We start from the raw sequence: 17,333 nt of genomic DNA, 5'->3' as shown, positions 1-17,333 counted from the left end.
TGTATTCTGGTTTCGAGGAACACAATTTCTGGATTCTTTGTCCTCATATTGATTTGCCTAATAATATATCTGAATTCACAATAACACTTATTTCTCCCACTTTACAAAAGAAAGGAATCTCAAATCTTTCTATGATGAATTGTTCCAAGACACTAATCTAAAGGGATTGGTCAAGGGTCCTTAAACCCATAGGCTTCCAGTCTTTTTCTGCCTCATGGATTTTCTTGTTAAGGATGAAGCTTGGTTTTAGGAACTGTGATAGATATTCTATATTCAGATATATGGTAGATTTGGAGATGTGAGGAGTAGTCATGACAACTTTCCATTTAGGACCTTCCCTTTTTTATCCCTTAATTTTAAAAAGATTCATCCTTTTAAAGGGAGAGTCCTGTGAAAGCAAAGCAAAGCAAAGAGAGTAGTGGTAAGAAATTGTGAACACAGTGAGTATGTGTTATGTATGAGCCAGAACCAATAGATTTTTGACTCTCACAAAGCACTGAGAGGTTAAGCAGCCTTGCTCAAAGTCACAGAGCCAGTCAGTGGGTCAGCTGAGATTTAAACTCAGGCAGTCTAGATCCACGGTCAGTATTCTTAACTCATATGATGTGCTACCTTTTTTAATTATATCTTAAAAGATTTATTAAAATTACAACCAGTCCTACTTTTTTCTACCTTCTGCTAACAAATATAGTATATATGCTAACTGCTGGACTCATTTTGTTTTGTTTTTAAAGTGATGTATATATGTTTTTCATTAAATACAGAGTAAAAGCTGATCATTTCTTTTCTTTCCTCATTAAACTTTGTTTTAATGGGTCTCATAATTCTAAATAGATTTTTGGTTAAGTTGTTTCCATTAAAAAGTACTGATTTTAAAAATCAATAACTTAAAACCGCCACAGACACAGAAAATAAATGGTCCCCAAAACATTCTTTCCTTTTTAAAAACATTTTTATATTTTTATTTTTTTTCAATTATAGTTGACATACAGTATTATGGTAATTTCAGGTGTACAACACAGCGATTAGACATTTATATAACTTATGACGTTGTCACCCCTATAAATTCAGTACCCATCTGGCACCATACATAGTTATTATGATACTTCTGACTATATTCCCCATGTACCTCTCTACATTTCCATAACTATTTTGAAACTACTAATTTGTACCTCTTAATCCCCTCCCCCTTCACCCATCTTCCCACCCCACAATCTGACAACCATCAGAATGCTCTCTGTATCTATGAGCTTGTTTCTGTTATTTGTCTATCCTGTTCTCTAGGTTTCACATCTAACATTTGGCTTTCTTTCTCTGACTCCACTCAGCACAATATTCTCTAGGTCCATCCATGTCGTTGCAGGTGGAAATATTTTATTCTTTTTTTGTGGCTAATATTCTATTGTATATATGTACCACCTCTTCTTCACCCATTCATCCATTGATGGACACCCAGGATGCCTCCATATCTTGGCTACTGTAAATAATGCTGCAGTGAACATATGAATTCACATGTCCCTTCAAAGTAGTGTGTTGGTTTCTTCAGATAAATACCCGTAAGTGAGATAACTGGATCCTTCTTTGTCTCTTGTTACAGCCTTTGTTTTAAAGTTTATTTTGTCTTATTGCTACCCCAGCTTTTTGTTCGTTTGTTTTTCATTTTCATGAAACTTTTTTTTTTCATCCCTTTATTTCAGTGTGTGTCTTTCTGAAGTGAGTCTCTTGTAGGCAGCATATGTAAGGGTCTCGTTTTCTTATCCTTTCAGCCACCCTATCTTTTGAATGGAACATTTAATCCATTTACATTTAAAGTAATTGTGTGCTAGATATGTAGTTATTGCCATTTTATTATTTAGAATTTTTATCTTTTTTTTTTTTCTTCTTAAAAAGTTCCTCTAACATTTTCTGTAATACTGATTTAGTGATGATGAACTCCATCATTTTAGCTTTTTCTTGTCTGGGAAGATCTTTATCTATCCTTTTATTCTAAATGATAGCTTTGCTGGGTAGAGTAATCTTGGTTGTAGGTCCTTGCTTTTTCATCACTTTGAATATTTCCTGCCAATCCCTTCTGGTCTGCAAAGTTTATGTTGAGAAATCAGCTGACAGTCTAATGGAAGCTCCCTTGTAGTTAACTAACTGCTTTCCTCTTGCTGCTTTTAATATTCTCTCTGTCTTCACCCTTTTGCATTTTAATTATGATGTGTCTTGGCGTGGACCTCTTTGGGTTCATTGTGTTTGGGACTGTCTTCCTGGACTTATGTCTTTTTCCTTTGCCAGGTGAAGGGAATTTTCAGTCATTACTTCTTTAAATTGGTTTTTAATTCTTTGCTCTGTCGTCTCCTCCTGGTACCCTTATGATGTGAATGTTGTCCCAGGGGCTCCCTAAACTATCCTCATTTTTTGGATTCTTCTTTCTTTTTACTGTTCTGCTTGGGTATTTTCTGATACCTTATCTTCTAAATTGCTGATTCAGTCTTCTGTTTCATCTAATCTATCATTGATTCCCTCTAATGCATTCTTCATTTTAGTTACTGTAGTCTTCATTTCTGACTGTTTTTTTTGTTTTCTATCTTTATTTTTATGTTTCTGATCTTTTTGTTGAAGTTCACTGAGATCATTTAGCATCCTTATAACCAATGTTTTGAACTCTGCATCTGGTAGATTGCTTGTCTCCATTTTGTTTAGTTCTTTTTCTAGAATTTTGTTCTGTTCTTTTATTTGGGACATGTTTCCTTGTCTTCTCATTTTGGCTACCTACTTGTGTTTGTTTCTGTGTATTAGGTAGGGCTGCGGTCTTAGTAGAATGACCTTATGTAGTAGGTGTGCTGTGGGTCCCAGTGGCACAGTCTTCCCTGGTCACCTGAGCCAGGTTCTCCAAGTGTGTCTCTTGTATGGGTTGTATGTATCCTCCTGTTATAGTTGAGCATTGGTTGCTGTTTGTTCGTCAGTGGGAGGGATTAACCCTCAAGCTGATTTGTTGTGATGACTGGCTGTTACCAGTAGAGGAGCTGTTGTGCAGGAGCTGCCCCTACAGAGCAGGATTCACTTTAGCAGGGCTCTGGTGCCTCCCTTGTCTGCCCTTTGGGTATGTCATCCTCAGATGTGACCCCGTGTAGTGCTCCGGCTCAAACCGAAGCCAGCCCCGCGGCATACAGGCCGGGCCTCCTGGGAGGGGCCTTGCCATAGTCCAAGTTCAGCTGTAGCCTGTACCCTGCCGGGGGCCACCTGGCATGAGCCACTAAGCAATACACAGATGGCTGCCACCCACGCTGGGCTTGGAAGTGCCTCGAGAGGCCAAGCCACAAACTGAGGCCGCTGCCGCTAGTGCCAGACTTGGGGCTGCTCAGCAAGAGGTACAGGGCATGCTGAACCCAGATGCTGCTTGTTTAGGTATTGTGAACCTTTGAAAGATTTTAGGAAAGTTTGCAGCATCAGCCAAGACAGGCCATTTGTATGGAAAATTCACTGGAAGTGGCTTGGGTGGGACCCCACATTGGGAGGGGTCTCACGGAATCACCGGGGTGGGGTGAACGATGTTAGCTACATTGATGGAGACTCAGATATGGCAGCTGCATGGGTCTGTAAGCCAGGCAGGTGAGGGCTTAACAAAGGAACAATGACCTCTGCCAACACTTCTGTCTCATAGAAAGCTGCCGCTCCAGCCTTCTCCCTGAAGCTTTACAACTCAGTTCCTCCCCATATGTTCCTGGAGCCTTTCGAGCTGCTACCCCAGTGCTGGAGCTTAGAGTGAGTGAGTCCATTAGTGAGTAAGTCCGCACACAGGCCCTTTAACAGGAAAGTCTGCGAATCTTTCAGTCGTCTGTCTCACTCTGCCACATTCTCCACTGGGTTTCACGGCCAGAAGTTGTGAGGACTTCTCTTCCCAGCACTGGAATCCCGAGCTGGGGAGCACCTTGTAGGGCCAGGAAACTTCGCTCTTCTGGGGGAACTTCCACAGCCAAGATATTTCTCCCAGTTCTCAACTGCCACACATGGGTGTGGGACCAGATGCTTCGCATCTCCTCTTTTCTTACCAGTCTCGAGGTGGCCTCTTCTGTGTGTCCCCAGCTGTAGGACTTCTGTTCAGCTAGACTTCAGGCAACTCCCAATGATGGCTATTCTGTAGTTTAGTTGTAATTCTGATGTGAGAGGAGATAAGCACAGCGTTTACCTACTTTGCCATCTTGACCAGAAGCTTCTCCTTTCTTTTTGAAGGTTTAACAATGCATTGTTTTTATCTACCACTTTTTTACTATTAAATGGCCAATTGAAACAAACAGTTCTGAGATCATTCTTCCAGCAGTGATTAAGATTGGGGTGGCAGGTAAAAAGTTGATTGTTTCTAACTAAATTAATGGAGTTATTTCAGAGTTTTTATATTCGATTTCATTTCTTTTTTAAATTAGTACTAGCTAAACATCGTATTTCTTTCTATACATGTATGTAATATATATTCAATAAAGGAACATATCTCACTTTATAAATAACTTCCACTTTGGGCTACACATTAAATGCATTATGTTATAACAAAGTGTTGAGTAATAGCATGTTGATCTTCTATTTGGAACCTTTAAAAATCGATTCATTAAGCATATTAGAGTTTATTCATTTGAATTTAAAAATAGAGTAAGATTTCCCGCCCAAAATAAATCTGCTTTGGCTGGTTTGCCAATTAAGCATTTGTGGATTTGTTCAAGAAATTGAATGAGCTAAATCTGCAGATAATTTTCATAATTGAGGAAGTTGAGTTGACAGCTGTGATACATTATTAAAAATAGATTTTGATAATCAAAGAATATATGATTTTGACATATAACTTGTAAGGAGCTCAAAGATTCAGAAGAGGACATTATATAATTCCCAGAACTTTTTATGTGAAAAGGGTAAAAGCAACCCCCAAAATAGAAAATAAATCTAGAATTAATACTGAACCCTAACTCTTCTAGTAGTAAGTCATATTTATTCATAGATGCAGGAAATAATTATGAGGGGAAAGAATAGCTCTGCTCATCTCATTAAGATATGCTTTTCAAGTAAATAATTAAATAGTAAAAAACAAAATTTAACATTTGTTGGTGGGAGGAGGGGAAAAATAAATAAAATGTTGAATGAATTATGTATATATAGTATGAAAAAATAAGCTGGCATTTAAAAAAATAAAAAATAAATAAAACTGAAAAAATTTAACATTCACAATTTACATATTGATCATTTGTGTATTAATAATCATTATAATGATAACTCAATCCTGAAGAAAAAGAATGTCAATTTTTAGAGCCTTATGAATTCAGAAGGTAAAACAAATTTTAATTGCAGTGGAGTATGGTAGGGTATTCAGTTAAAAACATTAGTATAAAAAAATATACTAGGATAAAACTTTGGGGGAAATGTAATGGAAACAGTTCAAGGAGGGAAATGAAGAATGTAAATATTCCAACTGTTAAAAACATACTTAATTTTTTTAATGGTTTTGACCCCGTTTAAATTTAGAATATGCTAAAATACTTACCCTTTGTAAATATTTAAGCTTACAGTAAAATTTTTAGATATTAACCTTAAAAATATGTGGGAAATGGTTGTATTTATGTGCATATTTTCTGGGGAGTGGGGTCTGTAGCTTTCCAAAAAACAATTAAGTACAGTTATAGGCAAGGTTCCCAGACTCTGGAGACACAATATTAGTTCTAGTCTCAACTTGTTTGTTGTACATTTCCTGTGCCCACATGTAGATGTATGGAAGGTACAAAAGTATATCTGCTTTTAAAACTCTCAGTGGAATTATAAATTTTGGGGGTAGAACTCTCAATTCAGAAACATCTTTCCTATATGTCTCTATAGAATAATTAGATTCATCCTCTGATTATTTCATATTTGCAAGTTGATGGTACTTTCTATTTTAGTTTGAAGGAAGGAAATACTGTGAACATGATTTTCAGATGCTCTTTGCTCCTTGCTGTCATCAGTGTGGTAAGTTTTACTGCTGAATGCAAAATAAGTAAGTTTCAAAATTACATAAGTTATTTAATACTACTACAGTGTCAGTGGTAAAAAATGGTTTTGGGTGCTCCGTGTAAATAGCATTTAAGTACTTTACCAGTCCTCTTTCCTGTTACTACTATATAACAAACTGGAAAGAGTATCAAAACATGGAAAGAATTGATGTTTAAGGACATCTACTATAAAAGTATTTCAGGACTAACCAGGACTTCTGTTAGATGATCTTCTGTAATGTCCATTTCCCCTGTTGATGCAGACTTTACCTACTTTCTTTTGGGTTTGCCAGGAAAGAGACAGGGAAAACACCAGTGAGGTGCTTAAGGAGCTTAAGGACTGCTTGTGTGTTACAAAAGTGCTGGACTTGCTTCTAAGCCATTTCACTGATTGCTAACAGCTCTACTAGAAAGTGTCCAGAAATTAGAGAAACTGGGTACCATGTTGGAAAGATTTAATGAAAGAAGAAATTAAGCATGGGTTACAAGAAAATGTGCTGTAGATACCAGTTTTCTGTCAGTGATGACCAGAAATTACCAAAAGGCATTCAAGAGAGCCCACTACAATGAAAAAGGAAAGCCAGAATCAGAGATATGATACAACAGCCCAGAAATACAGCTACAGAATCAAAACAAGGATTCAGATGAAATAGAAAACATTGTTCTAATGTAGAGCATATTGCCGTAGACACACACATAAAAAGTCCCTATTTGTGTAGAAAGATTTAAATGTATTTTTTTCCTCATTTTTTTTCCTTTACTGCTTTTAACAATAAGATACCACGTTGGACATATTTTGTGTGTTACTTTTCCACAGGCGAATTCATCATTGGCCGAGTTATCAAAGCCATGAATAACAGCTGGCATCCTGAGTGCTTCCGCTGTGACCTCTGCCAGGAAGTGTTGGCAGATATCGGGTTTGTCAAGAACGCTGGGAGGTAGGAGTGTTTTTATCCTTGTCAGATTTGAGTGGATAAAGTGGCTACTACGCGGTCATGCATGTTTTCTGATGGAACTGTTAGGTGGTGCATTAATTAGGTCACTGTATTTAACGTATAGGGACTCAAGACTGCAGTGTATTGACTTGTCTGGTACCTGTTAGGAAAGGGCCCTAGAATTTTTGCGTAGTAGTGCTTGGCTGCCACATGTGTTCCTGGGCCAACAAAAATGGTACTTAAAATGGAGTTTCTGAAAGATCAGATTATTTGGATTGGAATAAATAATTTTTCATGTAAAAAGTAGTGGCTTGATTCAGCTCTATTAGTCAGAAGTGATTTCTAAAGAAATGATGTCTTTAATTTCTTTTTAGAAACATGGGAAACATTTTGTTTTAATTATTAGGAAGAACTTTAGATTTTAAATTTAAGTTTCTAAAAAAGTTTTGGCTCTTTTTAGACATCTGTGTCGCCCCTGTCATAATCGTGAGAAAGCCAGGGGCCTTGGAAAATACATCTGCCAGAAATGCCACGCCATCATTGATGAGCAGCCTCTAATATTCAAGAACGACCCTTACCATCCAGACCATTTCAACTGTGCCAACTGCGGGTATTGCAATTTCTTTCTTTTTTATTGCACAAATAGTGGAAATAAAATGAAAGATCACATTTATCTATATTTATGTTACTCTGGCAAACCAAATTGTTTTTCTTCAACTTGTAATTTGGCAAATTTTAAACCTATAGAAAAGTCAAGAGAGAAATATAAAGAATTATACCTATAAACCCTTCATTGAGTTTCACCAGTTAACATTTTGCCACATTTGATTGTGAGCAGTGAACTTTGTGTTTGTGTATATGTGCACATGTACATGTACACATACCTTGAAATATTCAGACCATATTAAAATATCCCCAATTATCCCTAAAACTGTTTTTCCAATACAGGATCCAAAAAAAGCTTTTAAAAGTCTTCTATTTATACATATATAACTTTTACAGTTGTGGTAATTAGGAGATTATCTCAAAATATCTTAAATTACATCTAAAGAGAATCTTTTTTTCTTCAAAAACTCATGAGAAATTGTTAGGCTACAATTTTCTGAATTTGCTATCTAGTATATAAATTTAAAGGAAAAAAGATTTTACTGTAATCAATATCAATTTACATGCTACGTCATAGTAGAGGAAGAAATAAGGTGGACTAAATGTTAAGAAAACAGATTTGTGCTTTAAGTACAGCCACCTCATCTTTTTTGTGATTATCAGTTTGTGACTTATCTGGTTTTCTTGCCTATCCTCCCTCTCGTGGAATGTTTCTCATTTTTCATTAGCACTTTTAAAGAATTATTTTAACACATGAAATTCAAACAATCCATTCGGCTAATTGGAGCTATCTGGCATGTTTTTTGACACAGGAGACTGAAAATAATAGAGTACTTAAGCATTTGGAGATGGAAAATTCTGGGTATTTCATTTGTTTATTTCCTATTAACCAATAACTATTCTTAAAAGTTTATGACGGTTTAAATAATTATTAGTAAATGGAACTAGTCTCCAAACTCCTGTTTTTTGGGGAGAAGATAATATCACTGAGTCTGTCCTTAGTATTGTGATTATTTTCTTCTAGTTTTTTAAGGAAGACAAATGGACTATAATGTAATAATAGACAAGGAAATGATAAATATGACCATTGTGACTGTATGTATCTGACTTATTGGTACATTTGATCATTATTATATGATATTGATGTTTTGATAGGAATCCGAAACCTATTAAAACCTATTAATTTAGGTTACTTTGATCACCAAAAAAAAAGTTATAGGCATTATTATAGTGGTATCTTCAAAAACCTTCTAAAAAGTGTTAGCCACATTGTTGCCTGTCTTTTTCTCTCTTGGTAGTATCATTCAGTTGGGTATCTTTTTCATGAATAGGAAGGAGCTGACTGCTGATGCTCGGGAGCTGAAAGGAGAACTGTACTGCTTGCCGTGCCATGATAAAATGGGGGTCCCCATCTGTGGTGCCTGTCGACGGCCCATTGAAGGGCGTGTGGTAAATGCCATGGGCAAGCAGTGGCACGTGGAGGTGAGTTCTGAATGGTATAGTTAGTAACCAGTACTTTTGAATTTCCTTGATTCAGATGTGGTAGCATGATTAGGAGATTCTAAAGATTAAATAGAGACATTTTTAAAGACAATTAACTTTGTATAAAATTAAGAATATAGAATATACACTACTTATGTGATCTCTTGGTAATGATATAGGATATGCTCTTTTGTTCTTAAATCTTCTTGAGGCAAGAAGTGTCACGGTCACGTCTAGCAGCAGGCCTAGCTTATAGATGCTGCTAGTATGATCCCCTTTTCTCATTCCGTGATGTTTGAATAGGCCGTGTCTTAATGTCACCGGTCAAAGATACCTGAATTAAAACCGGAAGTACTACAGTATTAGCTATGACCAAATGAAATAACTTCCTCAAACTTTCATGTATCTTCTTTGAAGATAGTTTAACTTTGGAGTTTTACTTCATTAAATAAGTAAAATATGGCAATTCAGAAATGACCTGTAGCGATCTTTTTCAGCATTTTGTTTGTGCCAAGTGTGAAAAACCATTTCTTGGACATCGCCATTATGAAAGGAAGGGCCTGGCATATTGTGAAACCCACTATAACCAGGTATTGATTGTACTTATTGGATACTAGATACACTTTTATGAATTTAAGCTTATCAATACCTTAGCTACAAAGAAATCTTTTGGAAAATGTACATTGGATTATAGATATTTCTTTTAACTTTTTATTTGTGAAATAATTTTAGACTCACAGAAAAGTTGTAAAATAAAAAATATAAACACCTATCTACCTTTTGTTCAGGTTCATCATTTGCTTTAATTGCGTGTGCTTGCTCTCTATAAAAACACATATAAATGCATATATCTCTCTAAACAAATGTATACATATATACAAATACACACATTTTCTGAAGCATTTGATGCATCACTAAGTTCACTTCAATGTATATTTTCTAAGAATATAGAACTCTCTTACATAACAGTAGTTATCAGTATTGATACACCACTTTATTTATTCCAGTTTTGTCACTTGATCCAGTAATGTCCTTATAGCATTTTTTTTCCACTCTAGTACTGGACCTAGTCTAGGATTGTCATGATTCTTAGCGTCCTTAAATCTGGAACATTTCCAGAGTGTTTTTGTTTTTGATAGTGATGAAAGTAAATTATTTTCATCATGAAAAGTAAAAATTAGTCAATTAATTTGTACTTATTTTCTCTAGAAATGGTAAAATATGGATTTAGGTAGCCAGCTGTTTGTTTTTAAGTGGTAGAAGTGAAATTACATTAATTATTTGGTGTCCTAAAATTTAGTTCTGACACATCTTGAATTTTAACCACTTTTTTTTTCATTTTCAGCTATTCGGTGATGTTTGTTTCCACTGCAACCGTGTTATAGAAGGTGATGGTAAGTGAGAGATTTTATATGGCACCATTTTGACACAAAAACACTTGAGTAATGTGAAAATTGAAAAAGGCTGATGGTTGTTATTGTTCGGAATATGACAATTATCAGTTACTTTTTCTCTTTCTTTGGCATATTTCTTAAGTAATCTATAGCAGTGAGATGATAATAGCCTAAGAGTTGGATTTATTCATTTGTGATAATACTTTAGGCCAGTTACACTAGGAAATGTAAGATGCCAACCGAGACCTGTTTTTGAATCATATAACTTGGAAGCTGTAGAGCACTGTTAATTAGGAACAATTTAATCTGCTATGGTAGTGAGGAAGTCACTTTAACCTTGCAGATGCTATAACCTGGCAGTTACCTGTAGACATTTCTAGGACTTAACACCCTTGTATTTTGGTAATTAGGCATGGCTGATTGACTAGAGCAGAAAGGAAACAGCTGTGTTTGTTAATAGTTGCTAGCACAATTGTGCCAGAAACTTCCTGTCAAAGTTTTAAACATTCCTGTTTTCAGTATGCTTCATGGTTCTCGGCAGCGAACCTAACTCGGGAAATATTTTCTGAAACAATGCTCATATGCATTTTGCGAAAGGATCTGTTCAAGGAAGCAGTCTTTAGTGCTGCTGAAAATAAAATTTCCTCTTACGTGGGACAGTTAGTTGCTAGGTGACAGAAACTGTCAAAGGAAACTCTCGGCTTTGGAAGAAAGACTCCTATAGGCGAATATGTTAATGTCTGGATTTTTTTTCTTTAATTACTTCTGTATTCCATATTTCTTTGTTGGACCATTGGCAGTAGGGATAGAAAAGTAGTGAAAAGTATGCTGGTAGGCAAGCACTGTGTCAGAAAAGCTCATCTGAGTGACATAATGCATGTTACTTTTATACTGCATCATCCATAGGTGTGAGAGGACATATTTTTATTGTAAATTAAAGTTGAAAAGGTCAATAATAATCTTCTCTAAGACAAAGCCTACTGTCATGGAAGACATAAATTAAGTATTTGGTTTGTATATTTTTAATAATGTGAAAAAATAATCAAATTGATTCAATAAACATTAATGACACTGAGGTTTTTAGCTGTGTGATTCTTTTGCAGCAAAACCTCTTGAGAACCTCTTCCAAGAGTCTTGGAAATAACCTTAATTCTGTTTTGGAGTTGAAAATTTAAGCTCACCCACTTCCCATACCAGTGTACGTGACCAAATATCTTTCCTCTCTCTAGTGGTTTCTGCTCTTAATAAGGCCTGGTGCGTGAACTGTTTTGCCTGTTCTACCTGCAACACTAAGTTAACACTCAAGTAAGTCTACAGTTGGGTCCAGTGTGAGAACCTTAAGACTGAAAACTTTAGGGTAACATTTTTAAAAACAGAGTTTTTAAAAAGAGAATTATTTCGTTCCTTTTTTCTTTCTACTCAGGCCTTCCGAAAGTAAAAGTTCTTCCTTTAATTGTTCCTTCCCTGTTCTTCTATTCTTTCTTTGTCCTGCTCAAAGGGACAAGTTTGTTGAAATTGATCTAAAACCAGTCTGCAAACACTGTTATGAGAAAATGCCAGAAGAATTTAAGAGGCGACTTGCCAAACGGGAGAGAGAAGCAAAGGATAAAGACAAGCAGAAAAAGAAAAAACCAGTCTGTTTGTAAACTTTTCTGTCCCTTCTGTCATCATTTTCACTTCCTTCTTTGGTTAGTCCCTTAGAATATTGTTCTGTTTTTGTTGTGTTTTTGTCTTTTACTTTTAAAATTTCTTTTTGGCATGTATTTGTAGCCACCAAAGATTGAAGTACAATCATTCGTCTTGTGTAGAGTTGGTCCTTTTACATAAATATTAAAATTACAGAGCTTAATAAGATTCACACTTAATAGCATCTTGTACTTCATTTATTACCCTTAATCCGTAGATTCTTTCATCTCTTTTTTTAAATCACAATATGGAATAGATTTCTTTTTTTTTTTTTTTTTTTTTAAGAGATTCAAAGGGAAGAATTTCAATCCCTTAATACTGGGAAAAGTTTTAACATATTTTTGTATGGTAATTACAGCTTTTAAAATCCTGGTTTTTGGGTTCGTTGCCTAAAATAATGTATGATAAATTCTGAGTGTCTCATCTTCTAAGCTCTGTATTAAATCCTTTCAGCATGTTTCAGATCTAAGCAAACACCATCTAATGTATATAATAAGATATCTACTATCTTTGGTGTATGTATATCTGCATTCTTTCATACAATGCCCATATGCTACTGTTAATGAATTCATTTTCTTGATGTTTCCAAACTCCCACTATATTCCTGATTTTTACGAGAAATATTTCAATCTTTGAAATTCTGTTGATTACTAACATGATTGTCCTATTTTTCCTTCATGGTTACCGCTGTGTTCTGAGATTTAAATTTTTAAAATTTTTTTCAGTTTTCATGTTTCCTTCTAAAAAGAGAAATTAAACTTTAAATATAAAATTAAATCAATGGAAAGTTTGCTTAGGCAATTTGTATTTCTGAAAACAGTAAAACTTTATTTCCTTCATTTAAAACAGGGCAATTTTAATACCTTTTGTTCGAAGGTGGGTTTGGGAGAAATTTTTAACTCAGTAGTACTATTTAAATCAAACTGCCAATTGAAATGTAACGTTATTTGAATTACTATCAGCATTAGAATCTCTGACAAACAGCTAGAAAATAATTCCCATGTGGTGCTTTAAAATAAAAGATTTTTCATTTTAAATACATGGTTAGGAATTAACTTTGTTATTAATGTTCTTTAAAATTGTATCACAAGATTTAATCATGTGTCATAAATGCTAATGTGCCACCAGACTAGCTCCACAAATGCTTCTTAAATGTAATTTTACAGAAAATGAACAAGTTATAAAGTTGTATATTTGCTCAGTTCACAATTAAAGACCCTAGATTTCAACAGTAATAAGCTATTTTAATTACCGATTAGAAATGCATTACAGGTAGGGCATCTGAAAACTTGTCCTCTCCCGAACTGTTTTACAACTAAATTGATAATGTGTATTGCTGTAGCTTTTAAAAAGAATTAGTTCTCCATACGGCTATCATTCACAAAATGTAACCAGAGGCAATTTGGTTCATTTGTGATTAAAAACTTTTCTATACCTCCCTTACCAACCTTTCTGTCAGACAGCCAACCAGAATAACCCATTATGATTTAAGATATTTTTAAGACAACTTTTTTTAAGGTGATTTTGTTATTGTTGGTGGCGGTAGTGATAGGCACACCATTTTATGCCAGGAAAGACAAAACCTCATTAACTACCTAATTTAAAATACTAAGTAAGATTATTTTGCCTTCAATTAGGGGATCATTCGAATTACAGAAATATAATTCTTTGCTTTAAATAACTTCTTTAAAGTGTTGTCATGGTACTTTAAAATGCGACTGACTTTAGTTACCTATATTATATTTATATTAGGTATCCTGTATACTTACCACTGACTAAAATGTAATACACATTCTGTATTACACAGGTAGATGTATAGCATCAATTTATAAGGATAATTTTTTCAAATATTGTGACTTTTTTCACGTTTACCACGATGACCAGAATTGAGATTAGAATTATAGTTTTTTTGCTAACACATCACCATGTAGTATCTTCATTTACTTCGGTAAAATTATTTCATATTATTTACATGTCTATGTTAAATATATTTCCACTAATTTTTTTTTTATTATCTCTAGGAATAAATTTGTGGAGTTTGACATGAAACCTGTCTGTAAGAAGTGTTATGAGAAATTTCCACTGGAGCTGAAGAAAAGACTTAAGAAACTAGCTGAGACCTTAGGAAGGAAATAATTTCCTTTATTATTTTCTTCTTTGCAAAGATCAGAGATTACCAACATTATTGATGTGATCTACCCTTATTTAAACCTATTTCTCAAAATAGTTGAGAGTGAAGAAAACCTACATGGTTTTCTTCATCTCTTTTTTTCTCATTAAAAAAGAAAATAAATTTGTGTAATCATATTTAAAACAGATAAAATCAAGATTTGCCTTTGTCAGTAATCATCAATTTGTTTAAGTATAGACTATACTTAATAGCAAAAATCACATAGCTAAATGTTAATTAAGGTCCAAAAATTTACATACAACTTTTTAAAAATGAAAGTAATGAGTCAGCTTTTATAAGACACAGCTAAAAAATATAAACTTTATTTTACTTTGTACTCAAAAGAAAATTAAATCCAACTGCTGTTAGGGACATTGTAGAGAAGAAAACTAACCAAGAAAAACAAATCTTATGGAATCTTAGTATGTTAATCAGACTGGTAGCTACAAAATGAATATACACATTACTAAGACAAGAAACAAGTATATTCAGAACTACTTGATTTTAGAGGTTTTTTGTTGTGAAATTCAATAATTATGCTGTTTTATATTTTGTTCTCCTTGTGAACTTCTTCTTTCATACAATTACTTAACATAGTTACGGCTAGCTTATAGTATGTTTTTTTTAATTTTGTGCAAAAAAAATTTATTCTATGTATTTGACAATACAGCATACTTTACAATATTGGAAAATGGAGTATTTTTTAATGTATTACAGCAATTATGTTTCTAAACATAAGGTCAAAGATGTAGTCTTAGAATAGGACATGAAATTAAATTTTATGTAGCTTGGATGTATCATTTAAAAAAAGTGAATGTATACGTATTGGTCATATTACCTTTATTATAACCATATTAATATCTATGCTTTATACATAACCTTGCCTTGTCTTAGAAAAACACATACCTTAATCAGGAATTCAAGCAGCTTCATATAATACCAACTAAAAATAGGTACACTGGTTGAGATTTATAAACTCAAATTTATTTGCCACAGCTACGATTATTTAAAAAAAATTTTTTTCTCCCTTTTTGGGAAACATTAAAATTAATTTCTGCCATCTTAGTATAAGAGAATGATGTTGATATGTTTCAAGTTTTTCACTTCAAATTTCATAATTAATTGAATTTATTTGCTATAAGTAAGAAGTATAAATGATACTTTTAAATTGGAAAAGGGATGTTTAAGTGTCAATTTTAGGTCAAAAAGTCATGAATTATTCTACTTTATCTTATTCTGAAGTTTCTGGACCATTCTTTCTCGATAAACTTGGATGCAAAGCAAACTTTGTGAACATTATTTAAATGTTGCTGTGTTATTTAAAAGAAAGTTGCCAAGATGGACTTCTAAAGGGAAAATGATTGTTTTCTCCAGAATTTTCTAAAATATTGTTTTGGCATTAAAAATATCTCAGGATGCTACTACTCTGCCATTAAAATATTTGTATGCATGTATTAAAAAGTATGCATGTACTTTATGAGATAAATTCTATTTCGGTTTTCAGATAACTTTATTTTTTAGTGTTCTTTTAGAGTTCAAAGAATTACAGAAGATTGAAATTAATCAATATATATAGTTAAGACTGCATGAGTTCTGAAGTTTCAAACAGTCTTTGCATTTGACAGTAAGAATCGAAATCCCTTCCATGTGCCTTTGTCAGCTAATTTATGACCAGCAGTGAAAACTTTAAAAGTATATAGGGTCTGGATGTTAAATTCTTAAATACCCTACACCAGAAATATGGAGCAGAAAAGTAACTATTTACCTATATCTTAATCACTTTGAAGATGCATGGACAGAACTCAGCTGCTTTGTTTACATATCTTACATAGACAGGTCTCTCCTATTGCCAGAGGTCCCACTGCTATCTTTGCTCACTCTTCTCTTAATATATGAATTAATATTTCTGAAAGTTCAACTTTTTAAGCCTCTAACACTTTAGGGTATTTTATGTAGATACAGTGCTTTCTTCCTCAATAGGGCTATCATTGGAACCCTTATATGTGGGAAAAGAGGAAGCAGTTGAAAAGTTCTAAGTGGAACAGAAGACAAACTTGGTTTAGTTCATACTATTTTTCATGGAGCTTTCTCTAGCTGTGGAAAAACTCAGGCTAGTAAGTATCTATTTAAAGTCTTGCAACGCAATTTTAAATAATTCATAGTTCTTACCATATTTCTAAATGCTCTTTTTCTTACCAAGCCTAATATAATTGGGAAAAAATGTCTGGATACAAATAAAACATTCTTTAGATCATGTTCAAAGCCTTATTAACATTGCACCTGAAATGACAGGCCACTCTGCCTCACTTATTTGCCAAAATGCCATTTCTAAGTTAAGGAAAATTTGAGGTAGGCTTACAGCATTCTTATTGTATTTACTTTTAGATTGTAAGCTCAATGGCAGGGGCACTATACTGATAATTATGTTTTTATATAGCAACCATTGCAGTATACTCTTGGTACTTAATAAAAATTCAGTATCCTACTGTGCATTGTTTAATTCGAATGGCTTTAAAACATATTACTATGAGAAGACAGGACTAATGTTTAAGAAAGCCCTTTTGAAAGCCACCTAGGTGGCCATCGATGGATAAGTGAATGGATAAAGAAAGCATGATGGGTAGGTAGGTAGGTAGGTGTGTGTGTGTGTGTGTGTGTGTGTGTGTGTGTGTGTGTGTGTGTGTATTATATCTACAATGGAATGTTATTCATCCATAAAAAGAAGGAAATCTTTCCATTTATGACAACATGGATGGATCTCAGGGGCACTATGCTAAGTAAAATAAGTCAGAGAGAAAGACAAATACCATATGATCTCACTTATATGTGGAATCTAAAAAAAAAACAAAAACGGCAGCTTATAGATACAGAGAACACATGCTGGTTGCCAGAAGTGGAGGGTACAGAGTGGGTGAAATGGGTGAAAGGGGTCAAAAAATACATACTTCCAATTATAAATCAATCATGGATATGTAATGCACAGCATGGTGACTTTAGTTAATAATACTGTATTGTGTATTTGAATGTTGCTAAGATGGACCTTAAACGTTCTCATCACAAGCAAAAC

The 17,333-nt window shown here is 34.1% G+C and overlaps 1 protein-coding gene across 9 annotated transcripts in view; it reads left to right on the top strand.

The window, feature by feature from the left end:
- Positions 1-16,756, top strand: part of LIMS1 (LIM zinc finger domain containing 1) — a 144,341-nt gene extending 127,585 nt beyond the window's left edge. For all 9 annotated transcript variants that reach the window (XM_015597798.2, XM_015597797.2, XM_025040449.1 and 6 more), the window contains 8 exons: positions 5,904-5,970; positions 6,811-6,931; positions 7,389-7,538; positions 8,866-9,016; positions 9,514-9,606; positions 10,362-10,410; positions 11,640-11,715; positions 14,118-16,756. In XM_015597798.2, the coding sequence (XP_015453284.1) occupies positions 5,904-5,970; positions 6,811-6,931; positions 7,389-7,538; positions 8,866-9,016; positions 9,514-9,606; positions 10,362-10,410; positions 11,640-11,715; positions 14,118-14,232 (822 nt within the window). In that variant the 3' untranslated portion in view covers positions 14,233-16,756. The remainder of the gene's footprint in view (positions 1-5,903; positions 5,971-6,810; positions 6,932-7,388; positions 7,539-8,865; positions 9,017-9,513; positions 9,607-10,361; positions 10,411-11,639; positions 11,716-14,117) is intronic.
- The last annotated feature ends 577 nt before the right edge of the window (positions 16,757-17,333 follow it).

This window comes from Pteropus alecto, unplaced genomic scaffold, assembly GCF_000325575.1.
Source record: "Pteropus alecto unplaced genomic scaffold, ASM32557v1 scaffold1579, whole genome shotgun sequence".
NCBI lineage: Eukaryota > Metazoa > Chordata > Mammalia > Chiroptera > Pteropodidae > Pteropus > Pteropus alecto.
This window is presented reverse-complemented; position numbering and strand designations above follow the sequence as displayed.